This window comes from Amphiura filiformis, chromosome 3 (assembly GCF_039555335.1).
Source record: "Amphiura filiformis chromosome 3, Afil_fr2py, whole genome shotgun sequence".
In the NCBI taxonomy this organism is placed as follows: Eukaryota; Metazoa; Echinodermata; class Ophiuroidea; order Amphilepidida; family Amphiuridae; genus Amphiura; species Amphiura filiformis.
The window spans coordinates 53843250-53864495 of NC_092630.1; the positions used below are offsets into that span (position 1 = coordinate 53843250).

At 35.1% G+C, this 21246-nt stretch overlaps 1 protein-coding gene across 1 annotated transcript in view; it reads left to right on the forward strand.

Annotated features, from left to right (window-relative positions):
* Window positions 1–20866, forward strand: part of LOC140148731 (G protein-coupled receptor kinase 5-like) — a 102396-nt gene extending 81530 nt beyond the window's left edge. Inside the window, 10 exon segments of the mRNA XM_072170780.1 lie at window positions 489–629; window positions 2711–2910; window positions 2912–2937; window positions 6206–6295; window positions 7281–7363; window positions 7365–7490; window positions 9541–9678; window positions 10476–10613; window positions 12432–12563; window positions 16394–20866. Of these exon segments, the coding sequence (XP_072026881.1) occupies window positions 489–629; window positions 2711–2910; window positions 2912–2937; window positions 6206–6295; window positions 7281–7363; window positions 7365–7490; window positions 9541–9678; window positions 10476–10613; window positions 12432–12563; window positions 16394–16417 (1098 nt within the window). The 3' untranslated portion in view covers window positions 16418–20866.
* Window positions 20867–21246: the final 380 nt, after the last annotated feature.

A 21246-nucleotide genomic window follows, 5' to 3' on the forward strand; every position in this document is an offset into this window, starting at 1 on the left:
AAGTGACCCTCGCTAGCTTAGATCAAAGTTCATATGCATCACAGCGGTCTCTATGCATTGTTGTATCAATCTATCTCGCATCATTATTTTCAATGTTTTCATTGGATTTTACCGTTTAAAAAATTGTTTTATTCAGTTATAATTAATTTGGTAAGTAACACATAGTGGACAGAAAATGCAGAATTTTCCTTAATGAATGTGTTTATGAACAAGAAATACAAGCAATGGTTATACATGTACTCGATACGAAATATATGCATTGGAAAATACACGATTATAACAAATTTTAGTATTTGTATTTTGAGCATGTTTTGGGATGACTTTTGTGATATTTAGATAAATTAAGCCAGCCAAGTCGTCATCTCATCTTGATGGGTTTGACTCATGTTACAACATATATTTAATCTACTGTACTAAAAATGCATGTATTTATTGAGTTTTCATTGCCATTGTAATGCAACTATTTTATTTTTGATTGTATTTTTCAGGTATGCGCATGTCAAGTAAGAGCGACAGGAAAGATGTATGCTTGTAAGAAATTGGAAAAGAAAAGAATTAAGAAACGGAAAGGAGAAGCTATGGCACTCAATGAGAAATTGCTGCTTCAAAAAGTCAACAGTAGATTTGTGGTATGTATGATAAGTTATAACTGATATCACACCACTGGCGAAGATGTCAGTAAGATTGCCCTGAACAGCGTTACATTGGACAGACTGTATAAATGGCGTGTATGTGTGTTGTTGTGATAAGTTATAGCTGATATCACACCACTGGTGAAGATGTCAGTAAGATTTCCCTGAACAGAGTTACATTGGACAGACTGTATGAATGGTGTGTATGTGTGTTGTTGTGATAAGTTATAGCTGATATCACACCACTGGTGAAGATGTCAGTAAGATTTCCCTGAACAGAGTTACATTGGACAGACTGTATGAATGGTGTGTATGTGTGTTGTTGTGATAAGTTATAACTGATATCACACCACTGGCGAAGATGTCAGTAAGATTTCCCTGAACAGAGTTACATTGGACAGACTGTATGAATGGTGTGTATGTGTGGTGTTGTGATAAGTTATAGCTCATATTACACCACTGGCGAAGATGTCGGTGAGATTTCTTTGCAGTTCTTTCTGAACAGTTACATTGAACTGACTGTATGAATGGTGCATTTGTGTGTTGTTGTGATAAGTTATAGTTGATATCACACCATTGGTGAAGATGTCAGTGAGATTTCCCTGAACAGAATTACATTGGACATGTTGGACAGACTGTATGAATGGTGTGTATGTGTGTTGTTATGATAAGTTATAGCTGATATCACACCACTGGCGAAGATGTCAGTGAGATTTCCCTGAACATAGTTACATTGGACAGACTGTATGAATGGTGTGTATGTGTGGTGTTGTGATAAGTTATAGTTGATATCACACCACTGGTGAAGATGTCAGTGAGATTTCCCTGAACAGAGTTACATTGGACAGACTGTATGAATGGTGTGTATGTGTGGTGTTGTGATAAGTTATAGCTCATATTACACCACTGGCGAAGATGTCGGTGAGATTTCTTTGCAGTTCTTTCTGAACAGTTACATTGAACTGACTGTATGAATGGTGCATTTGTGTGTTGTTGTGATAAGTTATAGTTGATATCACACCATTGGTGAAGATGTCAGTGAGATTTCCCTGAACAGAATTACATTGGACATGTTGGACAGACTGTATGAATGGTGTGTATGTGTGTTGTTATGATAAGTTATAGCTGATATCACACCACTGGCGAAGATGTCAGTGAGATTTCCCTGAACATAGTTACATTGGACAGACTGTATGAATGGTGTGTATGTGTGTTGTTGTGATAAGTTATAGCTGATATCACACCACTGGTGAAGATGTCAGTGAGATTTCCCTGAACAGAGTTACATTGGACAGACTGTATGGATGGTGTGTATGTGTGGTGTTGTGATAATTTGCAGCTAATATCACATCAGATTTCCCTACATTTAGTATGTGTGTTGTTGTTGGAAACATTGGTGTGGTGACCAATGTATGTTATATGAAGGTCTGCATTGCTGGTCACTGACAATTTGTGTGGACTATGATAGCTGTATGAGCTAACATGATTGAAGCCTGTGTAAAACACAAATGCTTCTTGTGCAAAATGGTCCCGATTACTTTCATGCTCTAACACGATGAAATGTTCTGATAAACCACTTATTAGCAATCAAATAGCGACAAAATCAAACACTCAAGTGAGCCTCTCAAATTCAGAAACCATGCATACAGAGCAGTTGATGCTGGGAATACCCACAAACTGTTTCAGGGAAATGTTATTTACAATGTTGTATGCACTAAACATAAGCTGTTACTATTAATAGTCGACATTATTGTGCAGGTAGGCAATATGCTTTGCACAGAAATTCTTTGATTGGCACATACCTTTATTATGTTACAGTTTAACAGTTTCACTACAAAACAAATGTATATCAACTGGAATTAATAACTGTTTTCCTTCAAATGCTGTATGATAATTCAAAAATCAAAATTATTATTTTGAGGAGTCAAGTTACTTTTTACTTACAGCTGGTCATTGCCAAAAACACAAATTCAGATTAGTTTTGTATAAGAAAGTGTAGCAGGTGTCCATTGCTGTTCACTCCAGGTATACCACATGTTTATAAATGAATGTTGGTTATTTTTGTTTTTAACTTTCAGGTGAGCTTAGCATATGCATACGAGACGAAAGACGCCCTCTGTCTAGTACTTACCATAATGAATGGTGGTGATCTCAAATTTCACATACACAATATGGGTACACCTGGCTTTGAGGAGGAAAGGGCCAGATTTTATGCTGCTGAAATCACACTGGGTCTGGAACATTTACATAAAGCTAGAATTGTCTATAGGGATATGAAGCGAAAATATTCTCTTGGATGACGATGGTATGTAAATACACAGGTCTTCTTTTGATTTTTTTTTTTTGGAACTGGTTCATTTCTTCCTAGACTTGTGCAGCCAGTTTCTTTCATGACTACTCCCTATTCCAGAAAAATACAGCACTAATCTTTTGGGATTAAAAAAATATTATCACGTTCTGCCAAATGAAACATAGCTCAATCCTAATTATTCATTTAGTTCTAACTGGAGATAAAAGAAAAAAAATCACTATTTTACTAATTTCTTGAAAAAAGAGCTAAAAACATGCATTTTCGGCATGTTTTCTTACAATCGAGTCACAAAAATCAAAGACTTGGAAATCTTGAGTATATGCTTTTGAAACATGTCTTTTTCAAAAATTGGATGCATAAACTGAAATTAGTCTTAGTACAAGTCTTTACGCTTGATGATCACTACATACAAAAACACCCTAAAAACGCATGTTTTTGGCCCTTATTTCCAAAAATTGGCGAAATATTAAATTTGGACTTTTATTGCTACTAGTTAGGACTAACTAAAGGATTAGGATTTAGCTATGTTTCATTTGGCAAAAGAGGAAAATATTTTTTTAATCCCAAAAAATTAGTTCTGTATTTTTCTGGAATAGGGAGTAGTGATTTGACTAGTGTGAGTGCATTCTATGTTTAGGCTCTGTGTTTGTTCTCAAATTGGCAGTGAAGATAATGCATGTTTTAGAATTTGCGGGAGGTAAAATATGCAGGTGGAGCCCCAATTTACATGCGAGTGGTTCATTGCATGTAATGCAACTTCTGAGATGAACAACGAAATTTCTGTGATATGTCTTGAGGCAGTGCCTTACTAGCTATGATTTAAATAATGCAATATCTGAAATCCTCAGTTCTCAAAGCTGAGAGACTTTTTTGTGTGTGATTTGACTTGAAATTTAGTTTTCATTTTAAATGCTATAAGTCTATTGTACTGGACGTGTAAACAGGTTAATAGTCCATATGGGTGTTTAATGAGGAAAATGATGCTTAATTGTGTCAAATATGGTACTCATGCATTTTCTTGGAGTGGGGAAGGGGAAGAATTTAGAGAATTTAACAGATTGGAATTGTTGTTTTGGCTATCGTTATGTTATATACGATTCAATATTTTAGCGTAGTGGATACTGGCACATTCTTTGTCGGGTGAATAATTTTTCAATCACTAAAAACTAATTTTATTTAGCAAGAAAGAAGACACCGTTGTGTGAACTCCCTTTTATTTTATGACAAATCTTGTTGACTGCACGTACTGCAATCATGTACATGTATTACTTACTATGTCGACAGTGCGTTGCATACATTCAACAGAGTGGCAATGACCTCAAGTTACCAAGCTATGACTGTGTCAAAACATTTACTACGGATCCACCATGTCCTCATTTAATTGGAAGAATATTAAAGAGTAATTAATGAGTCTTGTAATAATGTAGTACTTAGTAGAAGTCTATTAATTTAAATGATTAGACTACTATAGCATGTAATTATTGTTCTGTACAATAGTCGCTAGCTCTGGTAGTCTGTTCAATTAAATGATTAGTGTTGATGAGACATCTATTCAATAATTGGACTGTTCCAGTTGAAATCTGTCATACCTCTGTGGAAGATTTAAGAAAAGTCCTCCACAGGGGGAGTATGATTTTCAAATGGAATTAGCAACTTAACCAACTGTATTTGGAAATCACCCTCCCTCGGTAGAAGATACAGGTTGAAAAGTCAAAAGATTAAAAAAAAATGATTCCGGTTGAATCTTAGAAGATTCAGGTTGACTCTTTCTCAGAGGGTGTATGAAATTCAAATGGAACTGCCTAAATATGTTCATCCCATCTGAAAGCTGTAATCCTCCTATGGAAGATAATTTCCAAAATTTTCCATAGTATGGAATTGCCTATTACAAGCTTCATCTAAAAATATGCATGTCTCTTCAAGGTTTAATTCAGGTTGATTCAGAGGATGTAAGAAAATCAATTAGAACTGCCTAATATGTTCATTCCATTTGCAATCATCCTCTGGAAAATATTACCAAAATCTGCCACAGTATGGAAATGCCCATTACAAGCTTCATCTACAAATATGCATGTTTCTTCAAGGTGTAATCTTCAAGGTGTCGCCAAATAACCTATTGGTTTACTTCTCATGGTTTCTAGAAATTCCTTCAGAAGATCTTTAATTATTCAGGGAGTATTGTGAAGCTACCCTTGATTTTTTAATTGATCACAATATTGTGTGCTGTATAGTAATGCATCAATACGGTAGCAGCAATACATTGCGTATAGTGGTTCAGTCATAATTATATGCACACATTAGGGCACTAGAGGGCAGTAGACTTGTCTAGTGTTATTTTGAGTCCAACATGTTGTATTGATATAGCTATGTATAGTGGAATATGTTACAGGGAAAATGATTTGATCATGACCCTCCAGATCCGGCATAAAACTTATCATATTATGCAGTCTCAATTAAAAAATAAGACTTTCAATCTCAGCTAATTTAGACCATTTTTGTCCAAATATTGTTACAGTTACATAGATGATAGTGCTTTTGTATTTTTCAAATGTAGTAGTATCATATGCATATACATACATTAAGAAACATTCTGGCTCCATGAAATCAGATTACTGTTTGTTATTTTTGGTTAAAAAAATAATTTTTTTTGTAATAAAAAAATCAAACTGTTTAAATGATGCACCAATGTTGAAATTTTCTGTTAACTTATTTGCCAAATATTTGAGAGTTTGGATAATTTGTGTGGTAATTTTAGGTCAAAATCACTTGGTTTTTTAAGTCAAACTCTCAAACATATTTTTTTTTAGGTTAACCCAGTAGTTTAATGCAAAATAAAAAACACTTTTCGTTGTATATTGGGTTGTAAACATACTTGTTGTAAATTTTGATGAATATTGCTGGGTATAATAACATTAATGAGAGTGATTTACATAAATTACAATAATATTCATTTGTGATTTATTTTCTGAGCTGCACGTAGGTATTTTCTGAAGCCTCATAAAACCAATCTATATCAAATTGAATAGATTCTCACTCATGTCCCGAAAAAAGCTTGTTGGACAGATTCTACTCGCTCTTCTTTCCGCCATAGTTTAAATGTTTTATATGTAAAATATTAGAGCAGATAACTATTTTGTATCTTGTAAATAAAAATGTGAAACATCCTCCTTAAAAATACACAGTAAACAGATATATCATTATTTTAAAGTGATATTTTTTCTGCTATGTAATAACACTTGATACATATTGTTGTATTTGACAGGTCATGTGAGAATTTCAGATCTGGGGTTAGCTGTAGAAATACCTGAAGGTGAGACAATTCGAGGGAGAGTAGGCACTGTAGGATACATGGGTAAGTCAAGCTCATTCATGTGAGCATTATATGATATTGGTAGAGCTATCAAATATTTGATGAATCGCAGAGTGTAATTTTTGTGCAACCTGATAATAACCATTCAATATTATTATTTTTTATATCAGGCTAATGCTAAAAGATAAAAATTTAAGATTACTTTGACCATTACAATTGAATTTCTAATTAGTATTTGACAATGCAAAGCTCACCTGACTTGATTTTCTGTCTTTCTCTTCCAAAAGTTTAACTGTTTAAATTATTTGTTGTTTAACAATTAGTTAATATTCTTGAAGAGATCTACATGATACGTGAAATTCATCTTGACAAAATCAGTCAAATTAAGACTGACCCAACAGTTTTGGGCAGTTGTTGACTAGTGAACTGCAAAGAAGTTTGATCCTCCAACATCACTCTGAAGATGGCTATCGCCCAAGATGGCCAAAACTGACAGGTCAATCTTTACTTAATTGGTTGGTCAAGATCAATTTCATATTATATTTAGTTAAACGATGCGATGTATATGAATGAACTTTTGAAGATAAAAGGTTCTGGTTGCTGTAACTGTGAAATATTTTTAATGGATACTAATTCTAAAAACAGGTAAAAATCTTCAAATAAAAAAGACACTGCTTCATTTGTATGTAGATAAGGGATGGCTTCAAAACCCAACCAGCAGTTGACTGCCGGTACCCTGACAGAATCGGCGATTGGGCCTGGTCGCTGGTACCCTAACTGCCAGAACCGGGATAGCTAGCAGAACTGGTGATTGGGCCTGGTCGCCTGTACCCTAGCTGACAGAACAGGAGATAATTGGGCCTGGTTGCCATTACCGTAGCTAGCAGAAATGTCGATTGGACATGGTCGCCGGTAGTCTAGCTACCAGAACAGGAGATTGTGCCTGGTTGGGCTTTGATGCCACCCCTAAAAGAATTTCTAACACACATTTAATATTTATGTTACTTTTGATCTTGCCATCTCACAGCTCCAGAAGTAGTAAAGAATGAGAGGTATACATTCGGTCCTGACTGGTGGGGTCTTGGTTGTATCATCTATGAAATGATAGAAGGGGAGGGCGCCGTTCAGAGCGAGGAAAGAGAAAGTGAAGAGAGAGGAGGTAGATAGGAGGGTGAAGGAAGACGAAGAGAAGTATTCATCCAAATTCAACGACGAAGCTAAGGAGATCTGTCGCAAGGTATGATATGAAATGATGGATTGAAAAATGTAATTTAAATAGAGCAGTACAGACATTGTGATACAGATTGATTTACAAGTGCCACTTGGTATAAAGAACACAATTATTTAGCATTTTGTAATTCATTGATGTTGCAAACTATTTTGAGCGAATTTTGGAAGGATAAGAACTACAGGTTAATAAATGCGCATCAGTTAAGATTGGATGTGTGCGCGCAGAAGTCATTGTTCCACGCAATACCTCATTCGTTAGGCATGGAGGTCATTGTTGGATATCAATAACACACGTCTGTTTCAACTAACAAGCAATTTGATTGCATTGCACATACAACGTCACATACAGAGTTTATGAATCCTTTACAAGTTGAAGATCCTAGTTCTAAAATTGGATTAAGTCACATTGAGTGTATATGGCAAAGAAGTCATGTAGTTTCAATGTAATGAGGTGGTTATTATGTCCTTACAGTTTCAATGCTAATGAAACTTGCACAGAGGGTGTAGATAACCCCCTTGTAGTAGAAACTGACACCTGCTCCATTGTTCTGATTTTGTGACTTATCTTTAGAACAAGCATCTTCAGTTGTCATAGCTGTATTGCTTTTCTTACAATCTCTCCAAAGAATGTGTTTAGATGGAGTGTTTGGGATGGAAGCAAAAAATGTAAATTTCGATTAGAATGATCACCATTGGAGTCATTCTGATGATTTACAGTATGTTTTTGTTGGTTGTGTATTTACTGCCAATACATAGGGTCAATTATGCATTGTGTTAACATTTAATGTTGTCAGTTCTAATATTCACACATATTGTCATTTAAATTGATATTTATATTGAGTTTCCATGTTAACATTGAAGTGCATGTTTACCTTTTATAGGATATACAGTTTATCAATATTGATGAATGTCTGAAGAGCATAAATTTGACTACACAAATATGTGTGCTGTTTGCGAACCTTCAATTCAAAATCCCTGAAGTGGGTGCATTTATATAAGCAGCATCCTTTTTTTTTTTTGTTTGAAATTCCCCACCCACAGAAAAACCACACTTAAAAATAACCTTGTTCAGAACTTGTCTGTGAGAGATTTCTTTGATTTGTAATTCTAATTCCATAAAGGTCCTCTGACTCCCTGGTGCAGAATGCATGATGTGTGTTGAATGGAATAGAGGATTTTGAGCAGTGATCAATTTAAGGAAAACAATCTGGTCATCCACTAAAATATTTGATCATCCGTATATATATTTAGGTGGAAAGTTTTCAAAATTTAAAAAAAAAACCCAACAAAACAGATCTTTTTTTTTAAAGTTATTTGTTTGTTTTCGCTTTTTATGACTTTACATATTAAAAACACAAACAACTTTTTTTTTAATCAACCATGAATGATCCTAGCATTTAGCTCTAGGTTCAGGGAGATTCCAAAACCAAAAGAAGAAAAAAACCTTAAAAAAGGGCATCCGACGGATAATCTGCAGTGAATTTCCGGTCATCCAATGGCAGTTTTGGGCGTCAAGACGCCCAGATTACCAATTTAATTGAACACTGATTTTGAGCATTGCTTTAATTAGGGTTCATTTAGATATTGTCATGACTAAAGGGAGGCATAAACAATTGTTTAGTCATGAAAATATATGAATGAACCCCATTCATAAATATCACAACATTTTGTGATTCTTATTTCATCAAAATTGTAACAAAAAATAACAAGTAACATTATTAATAAAAAAAAATGTCATCCAGGCCCACTGGCATTAACATTGTTTATACCAGACTCTCGATCAATTGCACGCTATTATGTAGCGAGTATGTATGCATGGAGGATAATTCTTCTTGTGATACCGGCTCTGATTAAGACACTTGTAGTACACTAAAAACTTGAATGGCAGGGGAGATAGTAGATAGATGGTCCCAGGGTATGATTCAAAAATATTTTGTCCCACTTGTCATTTGAAGTATGTTTATGGGAAAAGTTACAATGTTTGTGTGCTATGATGAGATGTATGGCACAATGTACATACTTTGACAGTAGTGTCGTATCATTTATACACTGTGCAGCTTCTACAGAAAGATGTTACGGAAAGAATTGGATTTAAAGATGGATCAGCGAAGGAAGTGAAAGACCAAGCATTCTTTAATGTCATAAATTTTATGAGACTAGAGGCTGGGAAGTTTAAACCTCCATTTGTACCAGATGTAAGTAATGATTCAAGTTCAATTGTGGGATTCAGGGTGAGATTAAGCAAATTACATATTGTGTAGAATGGCAACTTTTGTTATAAATATTGGGTTAAAATTAATAAATTATATTAGCAAGGGATGCTGCAGATCATGTAGGTTGTATAACCTTGTGAGTGGGTGCAAATATCATTTCATTGTGCGACTACAAAATTGGGGGTGTGATGGTGCATGATATAGCTGCTTTTTGCAATATTGGTGTAAACCTACTTCCAAAAGTGTAAAAATCTTATGTTGAAATGCATTATTAGTCAGCAGGATCACAACACCAACAGTAAATTAAGTGGCTTGTGTTGCTAGGAGAGTGAATTGTACACAAAGCAGCAGTTAAATGCTCTCACATGTGAAGTCGCTGCACTTTCTTAACAATTGTATTTTTTTGAATTCTTAAATGTTTGATCAATTTGTTCACTACTGTATTCACCCATTGCACGGTTCCGCCATATGCGAGGAGAGCCTCGATCTGGCAGCATGCATGAATGGGAATTGAACCAGTCATATAACATTGCGTAAAGTTACATAATACTTTCTTTCATGTCTATTGCCAGTTCGAGGCTCTCCTCGCATATGGCGGAACCGTGCAATAGGCGAATTGTATGATATTTTACTAACTATCTAAAAGATTTCTTATTCCAATCAACAAGGTATTTAATGTTTTAAGTTAGCATACTTTTTGGATTGGGTACATATACTATTGATTGATTAATCATCATCATGTTAATAATGGTATGCTTTGGTATGACTTGCTTTAATAGCCTAGAGCAGTGTATGCCAAGGATGTATTGGACATTGAACAGTTCTCAACGGTGAAAGGAGTCAATCTTGACCAGAAGGATGATGAATTCTACTCCAAATTCAATACAGCTAGTGTAGCCATTCCATGGCAAAATGAGGTAAGAAAAAAGGAAATCAAAATACAGAGTTATTGTTAAATGAGTGAATGTGCTTAGTCAATCCAGTAGTTTATTTAAGAGAGGTTTTTGGCATCAAATACTGGAACTTACTTTTTTGCAACTTTGTTATAAATATTGAGTTACCTAGCCATCTATCATGTGACCAGTCCAGAGGGTCAGTTGCCTGATGAAGTCAATCCAGTAGTTTATTTAAGGGAGGTTTTTGGCATTGAATCAAATACTGGAACTTACTTTTTTGCAACTTTGTTATAAATATTGGGTTACCTAGCCATCTATCATGTGACCAGTCCAGAGGGTCAGTTGCCTGATGAAGTCAATCCAGTAGTTTATTTAAGAGAGGTTTTTGGCATTGAATCAAATACTGGAACTTAGTTTTTGTAACTTTGTTATAAATATTGGGTTACCTAGCCATCTATCATGTGACCAGTCCAGAGGGTCAGTTGCCTGATGAAGTCAATCCAGTAGTTTATTTAAGAGAGGTTTTTGGCATTGAATCAAATACTGGAACTTACTTTTTTGCAACTTTGTTATAAATATTGGGTTACCTAGCCATCTATCATGTGACCAGTCCAGAGGGTCAGTTGCCTGATGAAGTCAATCCAGTAGTTTATTTAAGAGAGGTTTTGGCATTGAATCAAATACTGCAACTTAATTTTTTGCAACTTTGTTATAAATATTGGGTTACCTAGCCATCTATCATGTGACCAGTCCAGAGGGTCAGTTGCCTGATGAAGTCAATCCAGTAGTTTATTTAAGAGAGGTTTTTGGCATTGAATCAAATACTGCAACTTAATTTTTTGCAACTTTGTTATAAATATTGGGTTACCTAGCCATCTATCATGTGACCAGTCCAGAGGGTCAGTTGCCTGATGAAGTCAATCCAGTAGTTTATTTAAGGGAGGTTTTTGGCATTGAATCAAATACTGGAACTTAGTTTTTTGTAACTTTGTTATAAATATTGGGTTACCTAGCCATCTATCATGTGACCAGTCCAGAGGGTCAGTTGCCTGATGAAGTCAATCCAGTAGTTTATTTAAGAGAGGTTTTTGGCATTGAATCAAATACTGGAACTTAAGTTTTTTGTAACTTTGTTATAAATATTGGGTTACCTAGCCATCTATCATGTGACCAGTCCAGAGGGTCAGTTGCCTGATGAAGTCAATCCAGTAGTTTATTTAAGGGAGGTTTTTGGCATTGAATCAAATACTGGAACTTACTTTTTTGTAACTTTGTTATAAATATTGAGTTACCTAGCCATCTATCATGTGACCAGTCCAGAGGGTCAGTTGCCTGATGAAGTCAATCCAGTAGTTTATTTAAGGGAGGTTTTTGGCATTGAATCAAATACTGCAACTTAATTTTTTGCAACTTTGTTATAAATATTGGGTTACCTAGCCATCTATCATGTGACCAGTCCAGAGGGTCAGTTGCCTGATGAAGTCTGGTGGTTCCAGATGCATCGTTGCAAAGTTGCAAAAGAGTAAGTTCCAGTATTTGATTCAATTCCAAAAACTCACATAGTATTAATATAAGAAACATTCACTTCTTGTAATTAATGATTACGCTGTGTATGCTTTCAAAAAGTAAACAAGTGCTGTTCTTTTCTGCCAGCAAGTGTACTTTCCCCTTTCGTATGCGATACTCAAACATGGTGGAATCTGCAATCTCCAATTTGATTAATTGGCACAGGTCCAATTCATGTAAGATTAAAACATGGCTTACTTCCTTGTATGTGACAATTACGTTCAAGGTAGCTACAAAATCTAACGAGTAAGGATGGCTTTTGTGTATTTGCAGATGATAGAAACTGAGGTGTTCAAAGAACTGAATGTATTTGGTGAGGGCAACACAAGAACGTCAGACTTGTTAGAGGAGCCTCCTCCGCCTCCACCCAAACCCGGTTTCTTCAGCAGAATATTTAGGAATAAGGTGAGATTGTGAGACTTTGCTTTCATTGTCATCACTTTTAGTTGTTAATAGTACTTTTGTTGTTGTTATTGTGTGGGAACTTCAGGCAAATTGTTTTCCCTTATTTGAAAGATTGTTACTGTGACAAAAAATGAGATACTTCAATTCAGTATGATGACAGAAACTTTTGACATGCATAATTCAATGTGACCCAACGCGAGTGAATGAGGCTCATGTTGGAAACTTTGTTAATTGAGATTTTTGTATTTTCATATGAAGCACTTTATATGGACTAAAATGATACCTGGACCGTCTCTGTCGCATTTACGGTTACAAAGTTATGATCGGTCAAAGGTCATGGAACTTGGACATTGTGAAATACAAAATACAGAGAAAAAATGAAAAAAGAAGAAGAAAGAAATGTGCTTTTTTGAACATGAAGAAAAAAATTATATGGTTTGAAAGAGATGTCGGTATGATTTTTGTAAATTTTTTAATTTTTTTTAGTTTTTCAACACCGACATGACTATTTTTGGCCCTACAGTAAATTTGTATTTGCCGACATCAGCCTCATCCACTGGCATTGAGACACATATATGAAAAGCAAAAAATCAAATTTTTATGCAAAACGTCAGCTTTTTCTTTGATCACATATATGAAAAGCAAAAAAAACAAATTTTTATGCAAAACGTCAGCTTTTTCTTTGATCACATGAAGTTGATAATGCACACGAATAGGGATGCAAGTCTAAGCATTTGTTTGTAATGTTTTGTGATGCCACAATACTTTTCTAACTTGAATATGATAACACTCATACACATTGGTGTGCCTCAAGTTCAGTAGTGACGTAGGTGCTTATTTTGCTGGTTGCAGTTTTGAATCGTGTACGTAATGTAAATCACGCAGTACGATGTGACAGTACGCATGCAACACTACCACAAAAAATCATTGACATCACTTTGGAACTTGAGGAACAAAGGAATAACAATATACTCCCATCAAATCAATGCAGAACATCATACTTTCCCTGGTTTTACTGTCTAAAAAGCCCAGAGATATTTTTAGCTGCACTTTATTTTTAAAAGAAACACTTCTCCAATCCAGGCATATTGTTATTATTCACTTGAGTATTTGTTACTTAGCAATATAAAGTATGGACGTGATTTGAAATGAAAAATCCCAACTTTTGGAATATTATTTGTGATGTGATCAAACAAAATGAGTCGGATGTTGGAATATTGATTTTCAGATATAGCCAATAACAGTATTCAATTTCCTTTGTATTTAACTGTTCTGGGCAACACTGAAAATTGGCATATCTCTGGAACAGTAAGTCTAATTATCATGGGGTTTTAGCAAAGCTCTGAGAATGGCTCATTTAATGAAATTGAAAACTGAATTTTGATTTTAATCGACATCAGACTCACTCAGCTTGATCGCATCACATTTATGTATTTTGTTTTGAATTGTTTCTGCAGTCCACAATCACTTATGAGACAGCATAAAATTGACAATACGGTCCGTATGCACAAAAGAGTTCGACCGGGTCTAAAGTTAGACCTGGTCTAAGTGGATTTTAGTTCCATCAGGAATGGTCCTTTACTCCTATCTCCTTCCTAAAGTAGCTAGCAAATTTTAAAGATTTAAATGCAGAGTTCAAAAATAATACAAAATATCTTAAGCAAATGTAAAGGAAAATGTCCTTTCTCCTGGGACTAAATTCCACTGAGACCAGGTCTAACTTTAGACCCGGTCCAACTCTTTTGTGCATACGGACCTAATAGTGTAGATTAATATGACTTTTGTTCCTAATAATTATCACTGTCAAATATATGTTTGTTACATGCAATATGTGTAAAGTTAAGTTAGGCACATAATTAAAGTACTTGTAATCATGTCCACCTGAAATTTATTACAGCCTATTTTCTAGGCATTAAGCAGGATCACTAAGGTCCATATGCACAAAACAAGTTAGACCAGGTCTAACTTAAGACCTGGTCTGACTATGGAGGTTAGCCTTTGGGAGATATCACTTTTAATATTTTCATTTCCTCTTTTACTCCTAGCTGAGTCCAAAAATTATATTGTAACAATCTAATGTTAAGCTACATGTATATGCCCTTCAAAAAACAGGATCTGCAATATTATAGAATAAGGTATGTAAATACCAAAAATTTCCTTCTCCGAGAAACTAATCTCCATAGTTAGACCAGGGTCTAAAGTTATACCTGGTCTAACTTGTTATGTGCATACACACTTGACAAATGTCACAATAGGATGGAACCATTTAGAAACTTATTAGTTAACTTGGACATAGTATACTACATGTAGTATTTTAAATAATTCTTGGCCAATGTAGAACGTCCCTGTAAGGGTATCATGCATGCATGTACATGTAAGGTGTGTGAATGCAATCTTATGGACCGTGTTACATGCCAGTGTGTTTATCGCCAAGCTGTAAGCGTGTTAAGAGTCCCACCTTGGCTAAGAATTATTTAAAATACCTATAGTGATAGTTGAATTAGGCATGGTTTGTTCTGTAAAGTGTCTAGTGTGAATCATTTAAATTACTTAGTGATATAGGGTCCACAACTTTTAAGTTACCCCTAAATACTTTTTTAAATAACTCGAAAAACATTTGATAAAATGCAAACATGTAAAAAGGTGTGGGTAGCCCTATTGTTTTACACATATGGACCAAATTATAGCATCACATGTCATTGCATTCAGTCACAATGACTCATTATAATGTAAAAAGAGAGGCTGTTTTAAACAAAAGTGTTAAAAGTTGCATCTGAGTCCATAGGAGTCAACTCTTAAACAATACAGTAGGCCAGGTCTTTTCATATGTTTGTTAAAAACTTGACTGCTATGGACTCGGGTGTAACTTTTAAAACGGCCTCTTTAATTACACAATTAACCATTGTGACTGAACGCAATTATGTGTGACGCTATAAATTGGTCCACATGTGTAAAACAACATACATTGTTACATTTTTACATTTCGTTAAATATTTTTCGACTTATTCTAAAAAGTATGGGGGGACTTATAAGTTGTGGACCTTATAGTTGAATTAGGCATGGTTTGTTCTGTAAAGTGTCTAGTGTAAAGACTTCAAATGTGAAAGATAAGGTTGTCAATTAAGGGGAGAGAAGAAATGTGATACAGTATAAAATTCAGTGCAAGTCATTAATACAGTGCACCCGCAAGTATGGGCTTGCTGTCTTAATGTTACCTGTACTCCGACTTCAGCCAGACAGGCACCAAATAAAAGAACTTGTATGTTGAAACTATTTGAGAGCACCAGTACTTAGTGTCGGTGGTACATTGTATTTCATATTCATGTGCACAACAAAACAGCCATCAAAACAAAAGTAAAAATTGATTTATGAATTGTACCTTTTTATGTACTCCAACCCCTACCTGCATGCTGAATCAAAACAATCATCAATTGTACCAATTTTAATCGCGTTTTTTTCTTGTTTTTTTCTCCACTTTAAAGTGCTGTTGTTAACTTCTATTATGGGAACAAAGCTTAATGTACAACGCCAAACTAGTAAGAATACTACTCTTCTTCTTGTTCTTCTTTTGTTCCACTCGTTTTGTCTAGTTTTGTTGGTGCACAAGTCCTGTTAATTAAAATCACCAATAATAATTTGCAAAAATATAACCCCAAATTATCCTCCAGCACTAGTCAAGTACAGTAGAAGGTCTACTCAAAATTAGTCTTTAGATAGTAGTAGTTAATCCCGTTTAAGAAGCTGACTATTAGCTATAATGGATTAGTTGTAGATGATCAAGTTTACTGATACATATCAATAACGCAAATTGTTTTGATTGTGACTTTCAGAGGAACGATGCTCATCATCAATGACACCTGTGCGATTGTCGTAGCTAACATATGTTGTCGTCGCAAGCTGCTGGCAGTGAGGGCAGCAAAACTCATGACTCACAAAGACAAAGAATGTGTTAAACTTATCCCATGTGAAACCCCAGCATAGGAAAATATAACATGAAGTAGTGAAGCTGGGCTATTAGCAGCCATCTTTATAGGATGCAGGCATTCTATAGTAGCAAGGCAAAACAGACAGAGCAAACAGACATTGGAGTATGTCTTTCACAATTATAAGTCTATAATAGAGTCATAGGACCTACTCGAAACAGTGTTTGCCGATGTAGAAGAATTAGCGATGAAAGAAAACTTTAACATCTTTTCTGGATGAAAACTGTACATGCATTGGTTTGTGTTACAGCACACCAAAACAAAGATTGGTATGTATATACTTTTAATTATCGACATTCATCTACGAACACGTAACTACTACTGCCACTTCGCATGTATAATACGCAATTTAAGTGGTCGTACAACCCTTCCTAGCCTCGGGATGACGAAGAACAAAGAGGTATGTCGTCAGTTTTTAACAAACTAATTGTGTAATTATGGTGACAGTCTTTTAAAGCTGGCTCCGCGTTCTGTTTTGTTTTCTTTTTTTAAAACCATTTTTTTGTGGGAACAATTATTACTAGATACAATACGTACATCATCCTGTGTCAGAATATCATGTGTTGCCTATATTTATATGAAAAAAACAAAATAATCATTGAAAAAAATGCACAAAAATCTCTATTTGACTCCTAGTCATAAGTTAAAAAAAATGAAAAATATTCATCAACTTGAAGAGTGTTTGTAATATTTTACTATTTTGAACTAGTTTGTGTATTGTGTTATAATGAGCAAAAGCACACCTGTCCTATAATAATGATTGTATTACTGGTCAAATCTTGACTCGGTGGGAATTATGTCGACCCATAGATTTGAACAAAATTTATATGACGTTTGCAATAATATTTTAATAATAAATTCCAGATAGCTGGATGCAGCTACGCTTCCTGTGTTTTCTTCAAATTTGTGACATTGGAGTATTCTGCATGCAGGTGCTACACAAAGCAGAAATTCAAATCTCCTGTGTAATGGTGCTTACTTGCACCTAGAACTTTGCAAGCATTATAGGGTGTCATCAAAAGGGTCAAGCAAAATGAATCTGTACACTTAAAATGAAAGCAATATCTTAAAGGACACTAAACCTAAATTGCCAAATGATATAAACAATGGATGGGTAATTTTGTATTGTGTATTTTGATACCTCATATGGCATGATTCGACTTTATTCCCCCAAGTTATATTAATTTGAATGGAAAAAGAGAGAGCATTTCAAAAGTGATAAATTTGGGATATATGCTCCTTCATGGCGATTCACACAGATTTTTGGAACAGGATCATTACAGCATGACGGATCAACAATCATTCACTGTGCTCATAATTAGTTTTATAGAAAGAAAGTCTATGCAAACTTGTCACTTTTGAAATGCTCTCTTTTTCACTTAAATTGGTATAAGTTGGGGGGAAATAAAATCGCATCATTCCAAATGAGTATAAAAATTTCTTCATCTATTTACCACATTATTTGGTCATATATAGGTTTGGTGTCAAAGATATTGCTTTTGTTTGAAGTGTACGGATACTCTTTGTGCGCATATATTACTGGCCCTATCCCAAGTTTGAAGTCAAAGGTGTTGTCTTAATTTGGCAACATTGATTTTGTGCTGGTTTTTTAAAGACCCTGAAAGATTGCATGATGGGAAGGGCATGAATCTCTACTGTGGTTGCAGCAGCATTTGGCTATTCCAGATGAAATCCATTCACCCCCTGTAGAAGACATAACCTTAATCTTCCACACAGGTAGTGTGGATTTCAAATGTGTTTACCTGTGTGGGTGATTCCATTTAAAATCTACACCCCTTGTGTGGGAGATTAAATCATGTCTTCATAAGGGGGTTTACGGATTTCAAGTAGAATAGCACATTTGAATGGTACATTGTCACAAACTTGAGAGAGGTGAACTGTATGATAAAATGGGCCAAAATATAAGGAATCAGGTCTATTCAAACATACCCAGTCTGCAGTTAAATCTAATGGACTGATTATCAAATAGACAAGTTGTTTTTGCTATTTTAGAGTACATAAGCATGTGAACTATGTTAAAAAAACATTTTTTGAGTGAAAGTAAGTACAAAATTAGGTGTGATAGTTATCTATATGTCAATGTGTTTTTCATTTCAAAACAAAAAAGTTGGCTGGTTTCTGTATAGTATATAATATAAATATATATAAATATATAAATATATATAATATAATCTTCAAGATGGGACTCAAAATACAAACCAGTAACGCTATACAAACGGTCACATCTGGTGGGTGTGATTGTTCCAAAGAGATTATGAACACAACTTAGTGCCAAAAAAAGATGTGGTTGTGGTGGTGGTGTTGGGCTTACATGATAATATTCAATTGTCACCTCAGTGAAAGCTATCTTCTGAGATGAAGATGTGAAGTATAATATGGCATGACAGTTGACTAGCACAATTGTCTTGTTTTATTGTCGAAAGTAGAATAACTTGGGAATAGAGCTAGAGAATACTACTCCAGTCGCTAAAGGCCACTGTATAGTCCGACATCTTGTGGGCGATTACCCAAGCTGAACATCAAGAAGGAGAACCAGAGGCCTGAACAAAGCTAGTCACCTGAGTGGAAAGTGAAGAGCAAGAACCAAAAATGTGACAATGCAATGGGAAAACACCTGCAAAAATGGAGGACTATATGGTGGCCATAATGCAATCTCAAGACAAATTAATAAAAATAAATTAGGTGTACTATTTTGTACTGACTCTGCTGTTGTTTTACCTTTTGGTACTTATATCTATTTTCACTAGGTAAAGTTATATGATATTACCTCCTTGGGAGCAAGAATGTGTTTACCAAATGGGTGCAAGTCCAATATTTTATTAATAATCTTGTTCCTGATGATTGATAATATACATCAGTTTCGTGTCACTGCTAGTAGTTGACATTGTTGAAGAGAAACCTGGATCTACACGTGCACAGACTGCGTGGTATTATATACTTCATAACTACAGGTCTTCTAACTAATTTGTGTCTATCGTGGAACACTCGGTACGCATGCAGCTTTGCAAGCATCAACACACGCGTATGGTGCAGTTGGAACCAGTTGCCCTCCTGGATAACATGGTTGAGTAGACCGAGTCTTACGTAGTATACACTATAAAAAGTATGTATACAAGGTGTGTATGTTCCCTGATGGCCAATGTGTATGTTCCCTGATGGCCAATATGTATGTTCCCTGATGGCCGCAAATTATTTATAAGACCTGTTAGTAGTTGGTAACTTTCACTGTATGACAATGTGAGTGTGATCCCAGTGCTCACTTACAACCAAACACCACATATCTTCTCATGAATCGTGTGTAACTTTTTTGACAGCTTGATCAAGGTGGTCAAACGCTTGTTCAAAGTCAATCATTATACTATGAAACTTGTGTTTGTAGACTCTGTTTACCACTGACATGTGAGAAGTTGAAGTTCCATCATTGGTTCACACTTTTTATTTTATTTTTTATTTTAATTTTACAAATCTGTCAAGGACTCAAAATAAGTCAAATACCACAGCCCTGAAAAAAAACCCAGAAAAAGTGGCCTTAAAAACTGTCCACAACCCTATCTTGTCAGAGGTTTGCATTTTATTTCATTAGCAAGTGATCATCAATTATTGCTGAAATGAAACGAGTAAGCAGACAATGTAATTAAATTAATGTCTATTGAGAGAGAAAGAAAGCGAGAGAGACCCTGGATATATGAATATTGATGATAACATGATTTGAGATCATGTCCCTTATATAAATTGAATAATACTAGTAGGGCTGAGAGATGTGCGACTTATCTTGAGTCCAGGTCAAAATATCACTGTTAACATGACTATGTATAGTAACAAGAACCAGCCTGTTATAGTGATTGATTGAGTTTTCTTGCCATTATTAAGCAGGGATGTCTATATTAGGAAAATGGCTGTATAAACTTCATTTTCAAAACCTGTTACAAAACTTGTGTATGTGAATGTTAAAACCACTTCTTAAACCAGTTTGAAATATATTGAACCATGTTTAAATACTAGTCATAACCCAGTTCAAACTTGAACTGTGTTAGAGAGAAAGAACTTCAAAATGCAACTGTAACCCTGATCAGCTGACGGGAAGCAGTGGGACTTACCTCTCATTGTTACCAGAAGATGACCAGCATACCAACTTTTACCCAGTGGTTTACCGGTATTAAGACAATGCTACTGAACTATGTGGGTTGCTGTATTGTGCTGGTGGGATGTGTAAAATTATGTCCTCTAATGCCCATATCATACTTATACTTGCAATTGTATTATCCGCCAAGAAAGTACTAGTGATCAAATGCATACCTGTATCGAGGGGTTGCTTGAAGCTAGGTCATGCTAGCAACTTTCAATTGGTATAATTATCAGGAGTCACTTTTTCAATTGAGCAACAGAAATGCATCTTTAAAAAATGGCTATATTCCTTGAGATTGCTTAGTATGATGAAGATGTAAGGGTTCAGCAACAGTTTCATTCCATTAGAAGATGTGTCATTTGCCAACCCATTCAGAACTGTGGATAATCTTTGGAGGAAATGGCCAATAGTAGCCAAGTCTATTTATTAAGAGGGCATTGGGTTACATCTTGACCCACTGTTTGAAAGTTTGATGTCTTATTCATGCAAAAACTACTTGAAACAGGTGCTAGGCAAGTTTTTTGAATTGTGTACCTGGTTGTATACTGGTCAT